Here is a 22066-nt window from a genome sequence, read left to right on the forward strand (position 1 = left end):
GCCAGTGGACGTCGAACGTGGAGATTTTCGAGCAGGTCGCAGTCCCGCATGCTGACAGTGTGTCGATGTCGATGTCGATGTCAGTGTCTGTCAGTGTCTGTCATCGCTTCGGTCATCGCGTCCATCGCGATTCGCATCTGCGCGGGCCCTGCGCGCGGATCTGGAGACAGGGCCGGGTCTCAACGTGGCGAGCACGTCGAGTCGCGTTACATACCGTACGTACGTCTCGCAGTTCCGCCGGGGTCGTTGGCGCCCACCGACAGTCGGTCGGTCGAACGCCATACGTACACTGGATAAACGCAGCAGAAATAAATTCTTGGCGAGTGGCGTTGGTCTCGACAGGGCCGTGGCTGATTAGTCGTGCAAAAGCAAGACTCATGCCGTGCGCCGCTGACGACTTTGCTGGCGCTGGTTATCATAAGAAAGTGGAGAAACCCTCTCATGGGCGTTTGGCACAGTGGTAGCGCGCACGCTTTGCATTTGTATCTCTGCAATTGGTATGCGTGAGGTCGAGAGTTCAATCCTCCCAACGTCCATTCTTTTTGCCCATCTCGGGTGTGCATTCTCGGAGGGAGTTGCTTTCGTCGCGTTCGCTAGAGTGTCTTTTCCTAAGTTTTCGGGAGGGGGGTCGTTGGTGAAGTCAAGTGCAAATAATCTTTTAATGTGATAGGTGCGAAAGCAAAAGAAGACCATACTGGTTGCACTTGATCATTTTTGCAATTGAATAAACAGATTCGTGCATAAGGAGTTGGTGTACATCTAGAGTCTCACATGGATAAAAGCTTCTACCCTCTCGAACTGTGACTGCAGGAGTCAAAAGCACAAAATTTTGTCAAAAGCAATCATCCTCAATGCATCAAGCATCTCTCGATATCCTAATCCTGCAGGTGAGTGTGGGCACACTAGTTGAGAAAACGCACAAGCAATTTGCCAGCAGAAAGCACCGAGAGTAACGCCACGCACTCTGCTGGCGCACTACGTGTAAATACTAGACAAATTCAAAGGCCCTGGCTGGTCCGAATCTGAGACAAAGCGCGCGCCTCGAACAGCCTGGAAGTTGAAACAAAGCCCGATCATGATTGGTCTGCGGCGCTCGGCCTGCTGGCGTCGAAATCGACGAAGAAGCGCCGTCCGGTCGGCTCATGAATGTTCAAAGCACTCGTGAACGCCACCTTTCAGCGCTACAGCCCCAACACCGTGGAGAAGCCACATCTAGAAGTTCGGAGATTTCCGTTTCTTTGTACAGCTTGTTTGTGGGAAGTCTATAAATTGACGGCAAACAGGGAAGGAAAGCACTTCGACCACCCACTGGGCCACTCACTCACTGGGCCACTCACCCACTCCCGGTTCCCCATCTTACATACACTCCATCTATATCATGGCATCCTCTGACGGACCCTTCGCCGACTGGCACGAGATCATCGTCTGGGGATGTGACTGGTTGAGCAGTCAGATACCACCCGAGGTCTCTAGTACTTCTGCCGCCACCATGCCTCCAACTCCAACACCGGTTGCAGACAATGTTACGAGTCCGATTCCGCCTGCCACAGACTCAAAGGTAAGTATATCATACTGTTGAGGATAGCGAGTGCAGCACCGACCTCTGGAAAAAACAGGACAAGCCTGCAGAGGGCATGCCACACCCAAGTGCAGAGCTCCCTGCCACCACATCTCCCTTCGCCGCCACAAAGGCCTTGCTGAGGCCAAATGAGGTTTCCTCGTCTCGAGCAGCTATTCCACTGCCAATCCCGAGCGCACTAGGTAGGTACCCGATCCTAGTCCCAGTTTCCATTTGCCACCACAATGATGAGTGCCACGCTGACGCTGACACCTAATTCTTGATCAGGACGCACAGAGGTGGCACCCAACCCTCTGTCCACCCCTGCCATCGCTTTCCCACTGCCCACTACGGAATCAGACGTGGTTCCAAGCATTGCGGGAACAAGACGGAAAGCGGACAAGGCCAGTGATGACTGGAGTCATTCGAAAAGGAGTAGGTTGGAAACTATGCGCGTGGCGGAAAGAATCCATCCGCCTGCCCAACCACAAGCTGGACCTAGTAGGCTCATCGAAGCCTATGAAGGTAGCAAGGGCAATGCCCTCGAACCGCACAATTCCACAACAGGAGCTTCCAGTTTTATGGAGGATTTCCAAGCCTCTGGTCCCGCCCCCGTCAATGTACAGTTGTGGGGCCAAGGGCCTATCCCGACGCAGACCTCGCTTGTCGGTCAACCGACTTTGTTCTCTGCTTCGACGTTGTCTCTGCTTCCAACGTCGTTTTCTTCTCTCTCGACAGGATCTTCTGCACCTCACATTAGCCAGATGACCCTCCCCTCCGTTCCAATGCCATCTTCGCGCAGTGCATTTTCAACACCAGACCCCAGCCAGTCATCCTCTGCCACGACGAATCAATCCATGAACGGGTCAAGATACAATGACCATGGGGTGACGTTCAGTGCACCCCCGGTATCACTTCCTGCGCCGTCAACGTTCTACCCTGCCTCGCACTCTTTCCCATCAGTCTCGACAGTCAACATCACTCCAGAGATGCTGCTCGTGGCTCAGGAACGGGCATCCCTCTTCCCTCCCGTTCCAATGCGTAACGGCCAGACATCGTACAATTCCGGCCCGTTCAACTGCCATATCTGCATTCTCGGCTTCCGCACGAAAAGAGAACTCACCACGCATAATCGAAGGCAGACACATGCAAGGCGCGTGCTGGTACTGAATGGGTACAGAACGTTGCCGCCGAAAGACTTCCCCTGCGATTATCCTGAGTGTGACAAGGAATATTCGAATCGCTCGAGCTTGGTCACACACAGGAAGATAGCACACGGAATTGGCGGGCAAGGAGGCGCAATGGTGAGTGAGGGGTGGCAAGGCGACGCAGGAGGTGAGACTGAGGCAAGGTGAAGGCGAAGAGGAACTGGTCAATGGTCCTTTGGTGGCTCATTGTGATCTTCATCGATAGCTCGCATTCTGACTTTGAATCAGCTTGTCTCTTCCAGTTTCTCCCTCGGATCGATACGGTTGTTCGCGGAGGAAGCAGCGGCTTGGTATCCTCGACGAGGACTTCAGAAAGTATTGTATGATCTGCCGATTCAATGGAGGGGACTTTGTTGACGATACCACTATATTACTTACATCTGGCGTGCCTGATTTGTTAATTATTTCTCATTTTCTGCTTAGCACTCCCTCGCGCGATTTGAGACCTTTTTTGCAGGGGGGAGCAAACTTAACAGAGCGAAAAGGATAGCCGCGACGCGGTGAGAGAGGAGGGAGTGAGGTGTGTCGACCTGTCCCAGTGGGACTGATTCCCACGACCTCTATCGACTGCACTGTTTGTCTGATCTCACCGAGTGCTCTTCTACGGTGCTCATCGAAAACTCTCTCCCTCTCTCCACATAACAGTCATGGCCCCATTCACGGGCAAGTAATTCACCTCACTCGCGCTCCATCGCATCGTAACACGTCTGATCCCAGTCCTTGCCAGTCGCAGACCTCAAGTCTAAAGCCGTCAAAGCCAAAGATGCGAGCGTGAGCAAGCTCTCCACCACGCGTGATCGCATGAAGAGCACGCCCAGTGCTCAGACAGGCTTCGACCCATACGCGAAGAGAACACCGCCACCGCCACCGCCCCTCCGTTCGACCAGCTCCCGCAGCGCCGAATCGTCTTCATCCGCCTCTGTCTCTGCGCGCCCACCTCCACCGCCCGTTCATCGCACCTCGCGCCCTGACGCAGCACCTCCACCCGTATTATCACGGAGGAGGCCCTCCACCGTCGATCACGGCAGCAGTTCCGTCCGAGCATACGGGGACGAACAACAACGAGAGTCGGCCGATCGAATCGACTGGTCGAATCTGTCCACAGAGGATAAGCAGGCGCTCTTCAGCTGGCTGGACGAATTTTTCTCGCGATATCTTGGGCGGCCTGTGGGTCCAATAAAAGCCGGTGTGCATCCGATATCGGGATTTGCTGGCTCGGAGACTTTAAGTGCAAGCTGGCGTCGTACGCTGCCGCCACCTCTTGCACCGCTGACTGGCCCGGTACGTTCGATGTCTTCCCTTCCCTTCTATCTTCCTCAATGTGCTGTTGTCCTGAATATCAGCCTAAACCCAATCTCTCTACGAAACCTCTCCCCGCGTCCTTCGAGAATATGTAAAAATATCATCCCCTCATAATCGTGAGCCTCGCGTGCAAGTTCTCCCTTGGCGGCATGGCTCATTCCAGCAGCTGTCAGACCTCGTTCATGAGGACTAGATTTGGATGATCGTGAATATGGCCTAAGTAGAGTCACAGGAACATGACAACAAAGCAGGCCGTACAAATAGGGGGAAAGACGACGCACAATACGTCGTGTGCGGTTCATTGTAAGGTTAGAAAGGCAACACTGATATTCAGTCATGAATGAATCGATGATACAATCACAACCGTCCGCGAGAGCCCCACGGCGGATTGTTCGCCACCACGTTTCCTACACCTCCATTGAGCACTGAGTCGATGGTGATGTTCAACCGAGGAGAGATCGGAACAGACTCCATTGCCCAAAGCGCAACGGCGACAGTACTGAGAAAGGGCGCGGACATTGAAACAATAGGATCAGACGAGGACTGGATCTTACTCTGTCCCTTGGTACTCCAGGTACTCCAGGATGGCCTCGTGCACCGAGAACTTCCATTGGGGTCTACATTAAACAAGATCAATCAGACGCCGCGACCACGTATCGTCTCTGGCCGTGTACCCGAGGTTGGCGACAAACTTTCCCATCATCCATCGGTTGATGAACAAAAATGTACGGTAGGGCGCGGGGGTCAAGTCAAAGTTGAACGACATGGGCACATCGAACCCGTCGAGCACGCGCAGATCAAATGTCGTCACAAAAAACCTGACTCCTGCGCTGTCGTTTGGTAGACCAGAAGAGAAGCCGCGGGAGGCCCAAGACGACGTGTCGAAGCCCGGGAGATGCCACCCCTTGCGTTCTCCAAAGAGGCCGCATTCGTTCATGATGCCGCGAGTCGTGTCCTGGAAGCTGAATGGCAAGATGAAGGCGAGTGTCAAGCCTGATAACTCATCAACGAGCTTGGTCGTACCTGGCATATCCTCTGACTTTGCCCTGGACTTTCCAATCCGAAAAAGTGCTGTTATTGAGTTTAAACCCGCGGATTCCACGAGGGGATTTGAAATTCTCGGGGCTGTCTATATGTGTTGCCGTGGCTGGTGCAAAAGCTCTGTCAAAAGATGAGTACACATACTCCGAGTTTGATTTAGACCCATGTTATCTTGAACGATCGTGATCACATTGTCTTGACCGATCAGAACCGTTCCGTTCGGGAATACAAACAGATCATCTGTTCCTCCAAGATATTTCGGCTATTCGTCGAGCTGAACGTTGTGTATGTTTCATCAGCGAAAGCACTCCCTGGAGAGATTGCTACTTACTTTCCATATCCCAATGATGTGGTCATTAAGCCAAACGCTCGCAGCAAACGCTATATCACTTATAGATCAGCAATCAGACAGAATGGTTGATTCTGCGATCTACCTTCTCCACTGTTGGTGGATAGATTTGCAGACTTCACGTTGACAGTCCCATCGAAATGCCCGCGCCAAAGGACGATGTCCTCGCAGCTGCCCATATGAAATTAAACACGGAGTATTTTGATGACCTGGGCGTACAATCCATAGTCGCATCCATACAAGACTTTTCCATCGCCGTAGAACGGCTTGAAAGGGTTATTTGTCGCGGTATGAATCATGACCGTCCCCGCAGAGTCGTCAAAACCAACGTCCACTTCCGGGAGACTAGTGGCAAATTTCCAGTCCTCTAACATGGGCGTCTCAATCTCTCGCCCGACACTCTTCAACACATGCTGCCCCGAGAACGCGCCGACAGAAGTCAAGCGCAAGGCGGCGTCCATGTCAGGGTCGACGGGCTCTCCGTTCCACATCACCGTCTCCACCTCGGGCGGCCCGATGACCGTCAGACGCACGCTAGAATTGAGATCGCCGCGGAGAGCAAGAGTGTCAGACGCGGAAAGCGACGCGTTCCGCACAAGGTGCGGGCCGCCGACTAGCAACGTCGAGTTGGTCCCGATCTGCCAGTAGTTCGCGTGTGGGTCCGTACCGGCAAGGGCATGCGCCCAGAACGTCCCTGCGGTAACCGTATCCGCGTAGAGAACCAGGCTAAGCGAGTCAAAAACGGTCACGAGACCAGAAATTCCGGGTGAAAAGCAGACGATGCTTTGGTTGTCAGATGCTGCAGTAGTGAACGAAACATAAGGCGAGTCTCTTCGAAGAGATGCCGGTTCGTGTGTGACGAGAGAAGCCTAATACTCTTGGTCGGCATCGCCGTACAGGAATAAAACATCCCAAGACCTTATTGTACCTGCGAAGAGGATGGACGCAGTCGAGTAAAGCAGGGATGAATGCGTGCCAAACACATAGTCACCAATGATGACCTTGGATTGATGGCTGCTAAGTGTGACGCCAGAGGCCACTTGGGGAATCTGGAGGGTCCCAGCAGAAGTGTCGATGGTCATGTTGAAGTTTGTGATGACACTGAAGGGATCTAATATTAATTACCAATTTAAATGCGATGGCTAAATGGAAAAGCTCACGTCGATGTTGACTTCGTCTGTCTCCCGAACCAATAGCCCGAAGGAGTGTCGAGATTGCGCAAAAGCACGGCGAATGCTGCGCTGTCAAAGACAGATACCACGCCGGTACTGTTTCCAATTCGATCCGTCTTGTAAAATTCAGGAGAGCTTCGCAGAAACAATCCCTGCAGCTTCAGCTCGGTGTACTTGTCAGTGAGTGCATGGTTCTCAGCTATAGCGCCACCATAGTCGTGTGACGCTAGAAAATATCAGCTCGGCTTCGTGCAAGTGTCAACTGGGGATAGGAGAATGCATACTATAGACGCCAGGAAAAGGAATTGCGCCCTACGAAGTGCCGCTGATACAAAAGGAGCATGTACATTGGTATTGCGCTGGAGGAAGAATAAAAGGAGACGGGACGCACTCGTAGAGCGTGTAGAAACCCATCAACTTCGCATTGGAGGCCCACGGGGTGCGATAGAAGACCGATTCGAAAGCGGCACCAGTCAACTGCCTGCAATTCTCGTAACCCGGAGCAGTAGGGCCACACGCATCGGTAGAGCTGCATGCATGTTCGGTCTCTTTCTAAATAAATAGTCAAAGTGAAAGTGTCTCTGGGAAGTGCCCTCGCTGGCTGGGGTTGATATCTAGATGAATGTGTAAGTGCTATTGCTCCGAGTGAGAGAAGTCAATCTTGAATACTTCATGATAATCACGATAATCGGTCGTCACGATGCTCCAGGTGTCAGGATGAGAGCATTCATGAAGCTTTTACTATTCGCCGGGATCATTATATGTGAGCGGAACAACGATCGAGGAATTATGGTAGGCTGCCTCAAGCTCCGAGAAGTATGCACCGGTTACCGCGTTCTGGGTATACTCGTTGCCTAAGAATCGACTGAATCAAAACGTGCTACTGCTACTACGAAACACAAGCACCGACCGATTTGGATCGCTGAAAGAACCATCAGTCGTTGTGGTTTTGAATCGAAGCACGGTGAATAGAAAAGCGCACTGATAACAGGCTTGCCCTCCGTGATTTGATACCGTGCAGTCTGCTCGATGATACCCTGTATGTAATCTTGCCACGACGCTCTAAAGTCTACCGCATTTATCCTCAACGGCCCTGCGATCTCGCTCGTGACCCAATAGGCAATACCGCCCGCACTTCTCTCCACGTTGATGTACAGCCCATATCCCAGCGGCTTGGCAGCCTCATACAAGAGCTCCACGGCGCGGTATTCGTCAAAGTCTATCACGCCCGGGGCCGGGTTGATCGCTCCCCAGTGCAGGTACACGCTGATCGCGTTCGAACCAGCGGCCTTGATCTTCTGCAAGATGTCGGGCCAGAGAGAGGGCACTGCCAAGCGGTATGTGTGAAATTCGCCAGAACTGCGACTCGCCATGAGGATCGGCCCGACAAGGGAAAGACATGGTCATACTAGATAAGAAAACGCTGTCCTTGCAGGACCAGGCTACAGTTATCCCGCCGGACCTAGTCTGTGCGCCCATTGGAGGAAAACAGCTCTCGAGGTGGCTGGAGGTCTACAGCCGTTGCCGAATAGCGCGCTCTGAGATCCAGCGCAGCATCCAGGCTTCGCGACCAGATCTGGGGCATGAGATCTGCAGAGCGATCCGCAGGCATTTGGGCTGCAGGTTTGCGACGGAGCGAAGCGGCGCGTCGACCCTATCGTGGTTTACCTTTATTTCCACAGTCACGAAGAGAGCGACCCACGTCATCATCGCCCGAGAACGCACGTCTGTGAAATAGATGAGCAAAAGAGAACGGGAAGCCTAGAACGCTGTTCAGGTGGCTCTTGGTGTGAACGGTCCGCAAAGGTGTCGTCGAATTTCGAAGCATCGCGGTGACTCACGTTGAAACTTCTAGGCTTTTGTCGACACGTCTTTACACGGGCCGATCGACCACCATCTCGCGTTGTGTGGAGGAGGAAAGCATGACTTGTCCCGAAGATCCCTGCAATGTCCTTGTGTACACTGCTCAGAATCGACTTACGATGATTTTGAGTTTGGCTGATGCCATCCAGCTAGACACTAACACAGGGTCCGACCCAAGGTGTGCCCAACAGAAGTGGGATCATCTAGTCCGTGCGTTGGTTTGACGTCAACGGTTCAGCTGCCGAAACCCGCGAAGAGAAAGTGGGGGCAGGCGTCTGGGGGCTCGACTCGCGCGCATCGTGGGCTGGGCCAGGACGCGGCTGCAGCGCGAAATGGGCGGCTCCAGCACACAAAGACAGTCGTTCCGTGTATATATGATGGATCATCTGGTCCATGCTTGAGCGAATCGTGCGTGCATTTGGGCGTGTGTATAGCTTGTCTTGTATTTCTTTTTATTTATACGCTTGCAACTTTAGTTTGCAGCCTGGGGCTCGAGGATCCGATATTCAATGAGCCTACGTATAGATTGGCCAGAGAATCGGCAAGTGTGGATACTAGGTATCCGACGGCGCAGGGTAGTGGAGGAGCGACGCTTGGCAATGATGCATGATGGACCGCCTTGCTTCGAAATTCGACGGTGCCTCGAGCACATGATGGCGCTCCTCTTGCGAGACAATTGGGAGCCGGGTGTACATTCTGCGCGCTGCGATCCATCAGATGCGGGCTGATGCGGGCTGCATGCTCTTGTCCTTGTCGGAGGTTGCGAGAGATGGAATTGAGAATCGCAGCAGGGCGTCGTAGTATGCGGATCTGGGCAATGCATATTATCGCCGCAGACCCACGGCAAGTGCGAGAAGGCGACGCGGTGGCGTAGATTGTAGCGGCGCCCGAACTCACGCGGGAAGTTGCGTAGCGCGGTTGAAGCGGGCCAACGCCCTCGCCCTCGCCCTCGCCCTCGTCCTCGTCCTCGCCCCCGTCGACGGTCCCCTCGCCCAGCTCGCATGAATGGCATCCACATCGACCTCGGCGAAGCCCACATCGCGCTTCTCGTCCTTCAAGGTGTTCAAGTTCGCCGGCTCGTCGTCCAAGGCGCCGCCGCCGCCGCCGCCGAAGGACGCCAACTATCTTTACTCTGCGACGAATCCCTCGGTGCTCTCGTTCTCTAACCAGTCTCTCTCTCTCGATGCCGCCTACGCCTCCCAGCCCCAGACCCCGCTGTCCCCATCGATGCCCCCCGCGCCCCAGCCCTCCGTCCGCAGCCCGTCCCCCGCCCCCAGCCGCGCGACCCAGTCCAACGACCCCTCCAGCTCCAGCTCCAGCACCCTCTCCCCCGACCCCTCCTCTGCGGCTGCGGCGGCGGGCTTCCGCAAGGGCTTCATGAAGGTCGCCAGCCTCGGCAAGCGCACGTTCACCCCCAAGAGCCCGCGCTTCCCCCCCGCGGACGACCTCGCGCCGCCCGAGCCGCGTGACGACGAGTCGATCTCGCTCCCGTGGGGCTTCCAGGTGCGTGCTTCGCTCCTCGACGCGTCCTTCCCTGCGTGCTCACTTTATGGGCGTCTATTGCAGCACCACGTGCACGTCGACGAGGAGTACGTCCGCTGCATTCCTCCTCCTCGCCCCGTCCGTCTCTCGCGTGCATTCCTCCCGCTGATCCTGCTCTCCCCGCAGGTACGCCGGCTTCCCGTCCTCCTGGTCCTCCTCCCTCGCAGAAGCTGGCTTCACACAAGAGGAAATCGCGGGCTTCATGCAGGCCCGCCGCGTGCGCTCCCCGTCCGCCCTCATCCCGCTCCCGCTCTCTCGCGCGCAGTCCCCCGCGCCCTCTGCGTTCTCCACCCTCCACCGCCAGCGCTCCGATGCATCCCTCCCCCGCTCGGAGCGCTCTCATCGATATGCGACCCCCGAGCCTCCGCCACCTCTCCCCACCGCCGCTTCCTCCGTCCCCCGCGGCGCCCCGCGCAAGTTCTCCAACGCCTCGAGCTCCACCCGCGGCGATCCGTCCTTCGACCGCTCCTACTCCGAGATCGACGCCGCAGAGAGCATCGTCGCCTACTCCGACACCCAGTACATCTACGTCGACCGCGCGAACCCCCGCCAGAGCTCCGCCACGATGATGTCCGTCGCCACCATTCGCCCTGGCGGTCCCGCAGCCGTGCCCGCGCCTGCGCCCTCGCCCTCCGCAACGTCCACCTTCTCCGTCGCCTCTGGGCTCCCGCGGAACCCGCGGCCAGTGCACGCCATGCAACCCGTGCCCATACCCACGCAGACGCAGACGCAGACGCAGGTATCGGGGCACCAGCAGCGCTCCCGCGTGCGCACGCCCCCGCGGAAGGTCTTCCGGGTCGTCAACGAGACGCCGCCAGGACGGCGGTCGCCGCCCCCCGCTTATAAATCGCCCAGCAGGGACGATCTCCGGGGGGACGATCACGGCGGCAGCAGAAGCGCGTCGAGCGAGGATCTGCGGTCCAGTGCGGCTCCGCCACCGTTGACAGCGTCTGATCTGAGCAGGGCCGGGCCTCCGGAGAAGCAGGCCGGCGGGGAGGGCAGCCGCGGGGACGTGGACGTGAGAGACGACGGCGACGGCGACGGCGGGGAAGGGGAGGACGACGACGAGGCGGGGGAGACGAGCAAAAGGTTCAGTCGTCCGCCGCCCCGCCTGTCCGTCCTCCCGCCGCGGCTCTCCCTTCGCCAGGACACGATCGACGACCTCTCGAGCTGGACCGAGTCCCTCTTCTCCTCCATCCCGTCCGGGCTCTCCACCACCGCCACGACCACATCGGACGCCTTCTTGCTCGCCGACCTCTCGGGCACGCCGACCTCCACGTCCACGTCCCAGTCCTCGGTGTCCGCGCCCTCGCCCCCGCGCTCGCCCTCGCCCGCGCGCCGGCGCACGCTCAAAGACTCGCCCAACCGCAAAATCCCGATCCCAGACATCACGCTCAGCCCGACGCCCGAACGCTCGCGCGGCGCCATCGACGGCGACGACGACGCGGACGAGCGCTCCTTCCACCTCAGCGCGTCCCCGCTCTACAACGAGCTCATGGGCATGATGCAGGACCGCGCTCCCGTCCCCGTGCCCGCGTCGGGCTCGTCCGCTTCCTCCCACCGCTCGTCCTCCTCCCTCTCATATCCCTCCTACCCCTCCTTCGGGCGCACTTCGCCGTCCCCCGCGCCCGGCTCCCCTGCGCTCTCCGAGTCCCCGTTCATGCCGAGCAGCCCCGTCTCCGCCGCCGCGTTCCACGCGCACCTCGACGCTGCTGCCGCGGCACGCGACTCGGCGCACTCCCAGCTGACCATCACGCCGCCCCGGCAGAAGGACCGCGACTCGAGCATGTCGATCGCGTCCGGGAGCACGGTCACCCACGCGACAATCGTGCATGGCGCGAGCGTCGTCCGGTCTGTGCCGGCGAACGTGGTCCCGACGCGGGTGAGGGGCCTGGCGCACGCACACACGAGGGAGGATGTACATACCGATGAGGAAGAGGAAGAGGAAGAAGACGTGCCGACCCTGCCGCCCTCGCCCGCGCTCCCCGCGGCCCTCAGACACCAGCAGCAGCAGCAACAGCCACGGCCAACCTCTCGCGCGAGCTCGCGTTCGCGCTCGTCAGGCAGCAGCAGCGGGGGCAGCGGGAGCAACTACGACTTCTCGGGCTCGCCGCGGCAGACGCTGTCCATGACGTCCGGCTCGAACTCCCTCGAGGACGGCGGCGGGCTCAAGAGCCCTGGCCTCGGCGCGTTCGTGCGCACGTCGTCGCCGCTATCGTCGCCCTCGGCCATGCGCACCAGTTTCGACGCCGACGCTTTCCGCGACCCCCGCGACGGGCGCGCCCGTGCGCGTGGCGGCAATGGCGACGCCGATAGCGACGCCGAGTCGCCCGCGCGCCCGTCGATCGTGATCACGACGGACGTGCAGACAAGCAAGGGCCTGCACTCGGGCACGACCGCCCCTCAGGGCCTGCAGAGCGCGCGCGCGCCGTCACGACCGCCCTCACCCTCGCCCTCGCCCTCGCTCTCGCTGGCGCCGACGTCGACGCGCGCGCAGCGGTACCCGCCGTGGCTCGCGGAGACGCTGAAGCTGCTGGCCGAGTTCATCGATGCTGAGGCGGACCCCCGCGCGCTGTTCGCGGACCTGCAGGAGATCGCGGAGGGCGAGTCGGGCTCGGTGTACTCCGCGCTCGTCGTCCCCGACACCGACTCGACTCGCAGCACAACAGGCAGCACAACAGACAGCGGCAAGTCGCGCCTGGCGTCGGCGTCGGCGTTCCTCCGCGCGCGCGCAAACGAGCGCGTGGCGATCAAGCATGTTGCGCTGCTGCCGGGCGGCTCGCAGAAGCTTAGCGACCTGCGGCGCGAGCTGGAGCTGCTGCGCGGCGCGCGGCACCCGCACGTGCTGCAGATGGAGGGGCTGTACGTGGACCTCGTCGAGGACAGCCTGTGGATCGGGATGGAGCTCATGGAGCGGAGCTTGGCGGATATGTTGGGCGTGGGCGCGGACGAGGAGGGCGAGGAGGACGAGGATGGGCCTGGGGCCGTGGCGGCGGCGGGGGTGGCGGTGGTGACGATCACGGAGAACATGATCGCGCGGTTTGCTTGGGACGTGAGTGCTCGCGCGTTTTTTTTTTTCTTTTTGCGCGGTGTGGTGACCGCGTGATTGTTTCCTCTAGGTCCTGCTCGCGCTGTCGTACCTCCAAAAGCAACACATCGGCCACCGCGACCTGCGCTCGGACAACCTGCTCGTGAACCGCGACGGCGTGCTTAAAATAGGTGCGTCTGCCCCTTCCTTTCCGCTGCGGCATGTTGTCGGTACTCAACGTGCTGTGGTTTCTCGCGCCGTCGGCAGCCGACTTCTCGAGCGCCGTGCACGCGCCCCCGGGCACCCCAAAAACATCAGACAACGTTGGCGTCATCTACTGGCAGGCACCAGAAATGCGAACGTGAGTCCCGCCCCCTCCCTCTGCCGCCCACCGCCCACCGCCTGCCGATTTGCTGACGGCCCCCTCCCAGCGGCCTGTACGACCCGCTGCGCGTCGACGTGTGGTCGCTCGGCGCGACCGCGTGGGAGCTCGTCGAGCGCGAGCCGCCCTTCGCGGACGTCGTCGACACGCGCCAGATCGGCCTGCAGCTGCCCCCGCTCTCCGACCCGGAGAGCCACTCACGATCTTTTCACGATTTCCTGCATTCATGCTGTCAACCCGTCTCGTCACGACCGGATCCCGACGAGCTGCTGAGCGTGCGTGTTTGATTCTTTTGTCGTTCGGTTTCGGTTTCGGGTTCGGGTTCGCACGCGCTGACTCGGGCCTCCCCCATCGCAGGCTCCTTTTGTTCGGACTGCGTGCCCGCGCTCGGCGATCGTGCGATTGCTCGCACAGTGTCGGGCGGTCGAGGAGAGGCTGCTGCACAGACGGCTCAGCTTTGATTCTCAAGGGACTATCTCATAGCTTATCTCGCTGCATATACCCCGTACTAATCTGCTCTCACTACCCCCCGTCCGTCCGTCCGCCCCCCACTGCTATTCCCGCCATGCCTTCTTTACTCCTACATACCTCATTTCCATCGCTGCATAGGAACGATGTGATTCGCATGTAAACGCTATTTATCTACCACGATTTCTTTTACCGGGTGTCTATCCTTATCTACGTGCATCTACGCCTCTATGCGCTCCCCTGTCACGCTCTCCACTGCATCCTTCAGCTTGTGCGTAGCCTTCACGACGCTGTCGTTCTCGTCCTCCGCGCACTCCGCGATGAACGTCGCCGTCTCCGACATGAAACCTGGGACCGACCGATCAGTAAGAAACCGCCGTCGATCGACGAACAGACTGTGTGCGCACCTATGAGCTTGTGTCCGTGCGCGGCCCACAGCGCGCGAGCGCACTGCAGGGCAAAGAGCCGGACGCGGGCGTCTTCGGAGCGCGTGTGCATGAGGACGTCCAGGTTGATTTTCTTGAGCAAGTCGTCGTCGTTCACGGCGCCTCCGAGCGCCACGAGACCGGCGGACATGACGTCCTTGGGCCCCTGGCCGCCCGCGGAGACGCACCGAGAGACCTGGGCGACCAACGGGGGCACGATCTGTTGCAGCTTGTCTTCGCGCCAAAATCCTGTAACGCCGCGATCAATTGCCGATCGTGATCGTGATTGCGAGGAAGGCACTCACCGCCCTCGTCCACGACGAAGCTCTTCGTCACTGTCTCAATCAGGCATGTCCACAACTCGACATTGTCGTCAGACACCGTCGAGAAGCCTTGTAACAGGTCGATCGAGGGTTGTAGCAGGAATGTGAGATAAGGTATCATCAGGGACTAGAGTGGCGAAAATGAGTACAGGACTGAGAAAGAAAGATACCACAATGACGAACCTTGAAGTGATCCAACAGTGCCATATAGGCATGGCAGAACGTAATCTTCCCGTCAATGCCCGAATCTAAGAAGAGGCAGTCAAGACAGAACGACATGATATACGCGCATACACAAACCGGTGAATGCCCAGTCAAACAGCCTGCGGAACAGTGGCCTGAAGGATGTCTCGTTGAGTTTCGTGACAAGCTCTGTGAATGCAAGAATCGCCTGCTTCTCGACCTGTTGACCCAGTAAATAGAAGTCCCATCTTAGAGAACTACGAACCGCACCTTGGGAACCTCCGAAACAGATAGTTGACCTCGAAGTTGGAAGGTCTCCAAAATCAATTTGAACAAAGGACGTAGATGTTCCATGACCGCTGCTCTAGGTGCCGCTTGTAGGGCTCTTTTCAACGTATACAAAAAGCTTTCGCAGCGAGATGCCATGTCCTAAAAAACGCGATGAGTGAGACAGCTTCCAACTCGTCTTGATGTACGCTGACCTTGACTTTTGCACCCTGTAGTGACGACCATAACTCAGAGAGCGCGGGCAGAAGGACAGCGGGAGACGCTTTCTTCGCGATAGACTTGATGAGAGCACTGATATCGTCGGTGTCGGTGGAGAAGGAGCAGTAGTCAAGATACAGATGCACGATTTTGCCAAGCTCAGCGTTGCCCCAGAACGTCGGAATGGCATTGAACAACGACTTCAATACCTCCAGAGCATTTTTGAGAAGCTCTCCGGTGCCCTCTGGATAATAGATGAGTGATTATCAGACGGCGGACAATGAGAACCTGCCTGATTTGCCCTTGATTCCTTCGCGGAGAATGTTGACACATTCGTCCACGATATCTCGGAAGTAGGGGATGATCCTCGGTCCCAGCTTGGTGCTATTGATGCTCGTCAGAAAAAAAGGAAAGAAAAAAACACATCTCAGTACGGGCAGTGAAGTAACACACCATAGCACTGGCAGCACAGTGATAGCAGATACAGCAAGTTTTCGACCTCGCAAAGCAGATATCAAAATCGGGACACACGCCACCATGGACCCTTCTTCTCCCGGGCACAACGTGGTGCTGATGGCTTGGAGGGAAGCGAAGGCCGGAACGACAGCGTCGTTCATGGGTCTTCCGAGCAGCGTGATGATCCTCTCGACAAGTAGAACTATTGTAGGTGTCACCTGTCGCCTGGCGCTTTCTGCTATCGACAACAGTCTGTCGCCGAATAGATCCAGTACGGAGGTTTGAAGCTAGAATATATAGTGAGCACACCTCCGCGACGCATACAGCCAGCTGAACTCGCCCATGATTCTTCGGTTTGAAGCATCGCCACGACCGACTCCACAAAATTGACTGCGGGAATGACCTTGAGGCATTGAGCAATTGAAGTTTGAGCGGCCTTCCTGATGTCAGTGGTGTCTTCATCAGACGCGAGACCGCTGCGGCTTCTCGCGATATCCAGTAGGGCCGAGAGCAACTCATTGAGAGTTTCATTGTTTATCTGGGCACCCGCGGAAGCTGACGGCGATGTTTCTAAAGCAACCCCGACAAATACAGACAACGCATGAGTTCGACGCTTGAAAACGGAGGGTGCTTGAGAGGATTGCTCGTTATCACTGTCGGTATTCGTGAGTCAGAGATGCGCGATTGTCTGGCGTCAGCTTACTGGATGGTATCTAGGATGATGGGCTGTTTGCTTCCTGGATCGACAATATGTGATAACAGGCGTTGTGCCTCCCACAGAATCTCAGTCAATGACTATAAAAGGTTTGATCAGTTGTAAAAGCGAAGGCGAAAAAGAGAGGACTTGCCGTCATCTGCACGCCGCTTGAATAGTGGTGAATGATCGAGAGAGACAAAGTCAAGGTAGCATGGAGATCGTCACCCTGCTGCCTTGCAACTCTGTTGGCGGCCTTGCCGATAATCAACATACAGACAGGGGCCAGGAATTCTTCCGGTCCAAGGACATCTACGAGGTGAGTAAAGAAGCTGAGGGGTCGTTAGTTTATATCCACTGCATAAGTCGGAGCCCGTACTGAGTACGCCGATGACGGGGAATATGATTGGCGGCATCCGTGAAGATACGCAAGAAATCTCTCGATGCAATGAGGAGGTCAAGGCGTTCACTGTGCTTCTGCTTGAGGGAGGCTACCATGACAGGAACGATGCTGTCGATTGTCTAGGAATCACGGTCAGGAAATGGTGAATCAAATTTCGAGGACCATGGTCACCTTCTGCACAACTCGGAAACTGTATGTGTCGTCCCGATGGAACACGTTCGAACCCATGAAAGTGAAAACCGGCATGATGTTGTGTAGAACGGACTCTGGGGCCAAACGAGCTAGACTAGCCATTAACAATAACGCTTGATGGAAAGTCTGGGGATTGTCTGCGACTGTACGGAGACATCAGCATCGCATCTGACTAATATCGTCGTGAAGCGTACCACGAATGATCTCGACAAGGGTATCGAGTCGAATAGCGTGAGGGGCGATTTCATCAGTGTCCTGTGAGACGAGTCAATCGTCAGAATTAGAGTAACGCGTATATGACTAACCATGATATGGCTAGCTGAACTTTCGATCGCAGCCATAAGCAGCTGTTGCAGATAGATGATATCCGCCTGGGAAGTCCCGTCAGAAAGCGACACCTTACTCAACGTATCCAAAAGACAAGATATCAAATCCAAGGAACCAGGGAGGGACTGGTTGCTCAACACTTCAACTAGATAGCTCAGAGTCGCCAAAGAATCTGCGTTGCTAGCTGTCGTAGTAGTTCTTGATAAGAAAGGGGTTTAGCTTGATCCCAGTATCCAAGAGATAGACGTGCGCTTACTGGGTCACTTTCGGTCGCTTATTTGCACGTTGAGTCCTGTCCTTGGTCGAAGGTTGAAGGGTCGTCAACAGTTGAATGAGTAGTGGCACGCCTTGCAAAATATTGATGAGAGTCGCCTTGATAGTATTCTATCCCAGATGAATTGATTAAGGGAGATGCAGCTATTGTGATACAAACACTCACAATGTTCGTATCCCGGCTGCCCACATCAAGAAGCAGCCGAGAGATTTCTGACTTGCGTGGAAGAGACAAGCCGGTGAAAAGACCATGTTCCAAGTGGAAGGCAAGGACTTTCCACGGTGATGACGTTGAATCTGGTAAAAAAAAAGTCAACGCGGTCTCAGGCTGTTGTTCCTACGGTTATGACTTGCCCGTGTTGGAATAATGGTACACAATACCAAGGTACACTGGCCACAAGTTGCTTTCGCTATGATTGAGTTCCTGAATCAAAGAAGAGTCCAGCGACGAAACTAGGAGTGTTGAAAACTCTGCGAATTGATCCCCGCATAGAGCGGCGAGTTTTTCGCGCTGAGAGTTGTCAACCAAAAGTTGCAATGTTGGCAATAGATTTTGAGCTTTGACATCATCGGATATGTCTTCTAGCATACGAAGGAGGGATGTCTTGACATTTGACAGACGACAAGCGTTGACGTGAGAGAGTATGAAGCACAAGACGCGTTGTTTGTAACTACAGACAGTTATTATATTCAGTATTCATGCTCGTCATGATAACGAAAACTTACGCTGCGTCCTTCTTAGAGTCAGCCTGATTGCGCCTTAAATGCTGATGGTGAAAGATGCGGATATAGCTTGAATCGCTAGCATAATGCCCAAGCAACTCAACCGTCGCCTTGACATATTTTTGAAGGTCAGACCAGTCGAGGTACTGTAGATGATCTGGAAATTTGATGAGCACGAATACGATGTAATGATGAGAGGTTCCTCACTGGAATGTGAGCCATAGATCGTATCAAACCCGTATACACCCGTGGCCTTCTTCTTTGAGAACAATTTCGCAAGCAACTGCAGGCATTCGTTCGCAGCCTCGCGAACCGACTGGTCAGGATCCTGCAAGGCAAGCAAAAGCGCGGGTAATATCGTTTGGAAGTCTACAGTTTGTTCAATGGATTCGTGGGCAGCAAGAAAAGCGGCCGCATGGCACAGGGCAGCGCGACGGTAACGAGGTTCGTTATCAGCTGATTTAGGACTTTGAATGAGCCAGATTCCGGCCAAGAAGGCCAGGGTGTCTTCGGCCAAGTTTATGAACTGAGCGCGGAGCAACGCTGTAGACAAGAGAGGAAGCGCGGTGGATGAGTTGACTAAGCGGTATACTGCTCTCATGAGGCGAATATAGCGCGTGCTACGAGTATCGTTATCCTCCTAGAGGGTGTTGTCAGTACGTCTACATTTCTTGTTGAAATCGTGCAAGATACGTACGACATGCGCGTCAGATAGCCAATCTATAGATCCATTAGTCGGCCGCAAGATGATGGGCATCACGGCCAGTAAAGAAGCTTGCAGCCAATGAGTCGTATTCTTGCTGCTTGGTTTCAAAACAACGTTCATGCCTAGGCTCACATCGCTCAGGAACTAATATGGATAGCGTTTAGATCAACGTTTGTGAGACGCTGATAACGTGACATACCTCCTGCAGATTGTCCGCATTCTTCATGAACCCGTCCATACCCGCAAGCGTTTCTAATCCCATCGCATCCAGGACGAGGTTCGCAACATCGACTTGATGTTCGCCAGACATATGTCCAAGTAACGCTCGTGTTACGAGATACGCGAGATTGCTAGCATGAGGGCTTGAGTCTCGTAGTTTGGATAAGAGAAACGCAAAATGAGCGGAGTGATCGTTTGAGGCCAGAATCGTCTCTATAAACAGCATTTGGTTAAGTTTAGCCCTCATGAAGAGCTAGACCATACACTTACCCGCCATCCTGGATGCTATTGATAGATTGACCTTAGACATCACCTGTAGACTTTCGAACCCACCGTCATCCTTTCTCTTGCGTTTCTTCTTTCCTACCTGCCCCTCCTCCCATCGTAATACATCCACGCAACCACTGATAATCTCATAGCTCTCGATGCCTATCTCGTTATGCGTTTCCGCAGTTTCAAGAATCTCCCAAACCATCTGAGCTGTTTTTTGTCTGGGCTTCGAGAACAGGAGGAAAGAGAAGATTATCCTCTCGAACACCTCCTTCAAGACGTCTTTTGAAGCACCTTTGGTAAAGTGATGTGCAAGAAAGGTGAGATGGAGGCGAATGAGCTGGCGAGAGTGGGCTCCTTTTTCATTAATGGAATCAACCAGGGTCTGGATATATGTCGAAGAATGGGCACGCAAGACGGGAAGAATTGCAGAGGGATTGGCATAAAGGGCTGCGATGACAGGTATTGCGGTGTCATGGACCCGAGCAACGAGAGCGGAATGGATGGACTCCTAAAGAAAAGAAAAGAGGAGTGAGATTACAGAGGCTCAAGAAATATGTAAAATATAACAAACCAATTCTACCGATTCAATCTTAGAATTTGCCAGCGCATCGAGCATGTCCCGTACACTGACTGCGCGGACTTGAGGGTCTGCATTGGCAGAGGCAATAACCAAATCAACATCGCGAACTTGATCAGCCGTTTTCGTGCTAGAATAAGACTGACCAGGGAAGTGAGTAGCGGGTCTTTATTGACTGAAAAAAATCGTACAATAGATAAAGAAATAACGATCTGCTCGGCAGCGGCCCTGGTGCTTTCGTCATTCATATAAAACTTTGAGGCATCTTGGAAGATAGACGGGTGCCGCTGCTGGACTAAGGACAAAACACGGCGGAGATTCCCATGACGAGCAGATGCGTCGCTTGCGACCAGATCAGCCATAGAGAATATAGTGATCTTCCGGATAAGGAGAGGAGGGATGGCAGGAGATGATGTGAGGAGAGACTCTACAGTGGCTAGTGTATTCGCCTGGTCTATTCTGAGATAGAGTATCAGCATTTTGTTCGATGAACGGAAACGACAATATACCGTTTTATAAGTGCAGGTAACAGCGGAGTGACCAGCTTTTCTGACCCCGTCCAGGTCAATGCTTTTGACAGGATATCGGTGAGATCCCTGTGTAATAGCTGTCAGCAGATAGGACGTTAAGCTAAAATCGAGACACCTACTGCGATCCAAGTAATCTTGCTGTGAGGACATTAGGAAGAACGTTCAGCTCGTCCTGTGGGGCCATCACAGACAACGTAGCATGAATGAACTGCTGGCTGGTCACTTGCTCGCTGCATGAAGCCATTGAACTGAGTATCGTTTTGAGAGCGGCCGGTGACAAATGGCATCGTTGAGAGAGGGCTGAAAGCAAGATGTAACTTGCGAGCTGACAATTCGTGTTACTTGGCACTCGTGGCTTGAGAACCGCTTCACTCACAATCAACTCTGTCTTGAAGTCAGATTTATTTTCGGCAGTGGTTTTCAGTGGCGCCAGTAATGAAGGCAGTAAGAATGCCAGAATACCATCGTCTATAGTTTTGTCGCGAGCAACGTAGTCGATAAAGACCCCAGTGTGGAAAGCGATGAGGGCTCGATGAACATAGCCCCCCTGGATTGCACTTGGAAGCAGCGAAGCGATGAACCGTGTTAGATCAACATTTCGCAGCATTTCCGTTACGAGTGATTGCCGGGGAACGCTCTGAGCAGCAGATCGGTATGCGTTCAAGAAACTCCACGTAGAATTGGGCCTAGTCAACAGTAAGCATTGGACCGAATGTTTGAAGGAAGACAGCACGGACTTAATATGGAGAAGGGTGACCATTTTGGCAAAATGGGGTGATTCATGGTAGGGAAGGAACAGTGTAAGAGTGTCTTCCACGTTAAACTCGTTGATCCTATTCACGGTTAGAAGAGACTCAAGCCACGAGGTTGTAATAGACATACCTGAAGCGCCTCACTAGCCACTCTAAGACTTTACTCGTAGGAGTCTCTGTTAAGTACACGCCAAGGAGAGGCAAGAAGTTGCCCAGATTCTTGCTCAACTCCTTCCCAGCAAGGCCTGGAAGTAAAGTTCGATCGACGCCTTTAGCAGAGTCGGAAAATAGGATGTCTTCGTAGTCTCTAAACGAGGGTTTCAGCTGTATTAGCTGAGAGAGGGCACTCGATGCAATGGCATGTATAGCATCGAGGTCATGGTGGTCTGCTTCACGTCCGACGAAGAGGTAGGACTCTGTGGGTTTGCGGCGAGATCGATCGACAAGAAGAGCTGAGTTGAGAGATGCCGCCTGGGCCAGTTGAGCTGCAAGACTCGATACCATGGCCAATATCGCAGTCAAGGAGCATACGGCTCAGTACAGACTCAAGGAAAGGTACCTCGTAAAAATAAATTGGAAATACGAGGCATGTGATCTCTAAACATTGTATC

At 55.1% G+C, this 22066-nt stretch overlaps 4 protein-coding genes across 4 annotated transcripts; 2 read left to right on the top strand and 2 right to left on the bottom strand.

Annotated features, from left to right (window-relative positions):
* Positions 1–1378: 1378 nt before the first annotated feature.
* HETIRDRAFT_103639 (uncharacterized protein) lies at positions 1379–4163 on the top strand (the record flags this gene model as incomplete). The annotated part of the gene is made up of 5 exons (XM_009550022.1): positions 1379–1558; positions 1617–1761; positions 1847–2862; positions 3484–4047; positions 4110–4163. 5 exons carry the CDS (start codon positions 1379–1381, stop codon positions 4161–4163), a joined length of 1959 nt encoding a protein of 652 aa, XP_009548317.1.
* A 262-nt stretch (positions 4164–4425) lies between these two features.
* On the bottom strand, positions 4426–8458 carry HETIRDRAFT_124369 (glycoside hydrolase family 35 protein; the record flags this gene model as incomplete). Its single annotated transcript, XM_009550023.1, has 16 exons — positions 4426–4567; positions 4623–4685; positions 4743–5030; positions 5092–5197; positions 5254–5371; positions 5441–5490; positions 5544–5629; positions 5678–6289; positions 6335–6559; positions 6619–6856; positions 6915–6942; positions 7018–7159; positions 7373–7484; positions 7613–7989; positions 8040–8092; positions 8333–8458. 16 exons carry the CDS (start codon positions 8456–8458, stop codon positions 4426–4428), a joined length of 2766 nt encoding a protein of 921 aa, XP_009548318.1.
* Positions 8459–12544: 4086 nt separating this feature from the next.
* HETIRDRAFT_238383 (uncharacterized protein) lies at positions 12545–13883 on the top strand (the record flags this gene model as incomplete). Its single annotated transcript, XM_009550024.1, has 5 exons — positions 12545–13087; positions 13155–13254; positions 13331–13424; positions 13495–13720; positions 13803–13883. Coding segments are annotated over 5 exons (1044 nt in total), but the record flags the coding sequence as incomplete, so codon positions are not given.
* HETIRDRAFT_155761 (uncharacterized protein) lies at positions 13880–21959 on the bottom strand (the record flags this gene model as incomplete). Its single annotated transcript, XM_009550025.1, has 32 exons — positions 13880–14261; positions 14321–14587; positions 14644–14788; positions 14845–14909; positions 14962–15064; positions 15103–15273; positions 15327–15560; positions 15603–15714; positions 15784–16073; positions 16127–16439; positions 16490–16581; positions 16635–16812; positions 16860–17002; positions 17055–17218; positions 17270–17330; positions 17381–17600; positions 17659–17786; positions 17842–17972; positions 18030–18346; positions 18402–18555; positions 18606–19038; positions 19096–19248; positions 19304–19536; positions 19594–20104; positions 20168–20283; positions 20305–20314; positions 20365–20632; positions 20683–20769; positions 20823–21028; positions 21080–21389; positions 21441–21536; positions 21586–21959. The coding sequence occupies 32 exons, from the start codon at positions 21957–21959 to the stop codon at positions 14134–14136; spliced, it is 6213 nt and encodes a 2070-aa protein (XP_009548320.1). The 3' UTR covers positions 13880–14133.
* Positions 21960–22066: the final 107 nt, after the last annotated feature.

This window comes from Heterobasidion irregulare, assembly GCF_000320585.1.
Source record: "Heterobasidion irregulare TC 32-1 unplaced genomic scaffold scaffold_07, whole genome shotgun sequence".
NCBI lineage: Eukaryota > Fungi > Basidiomycota > Agaricomycetes > Russulales > Bondarzewiaceae > Heterobasidion > Heterobasidion irregulare.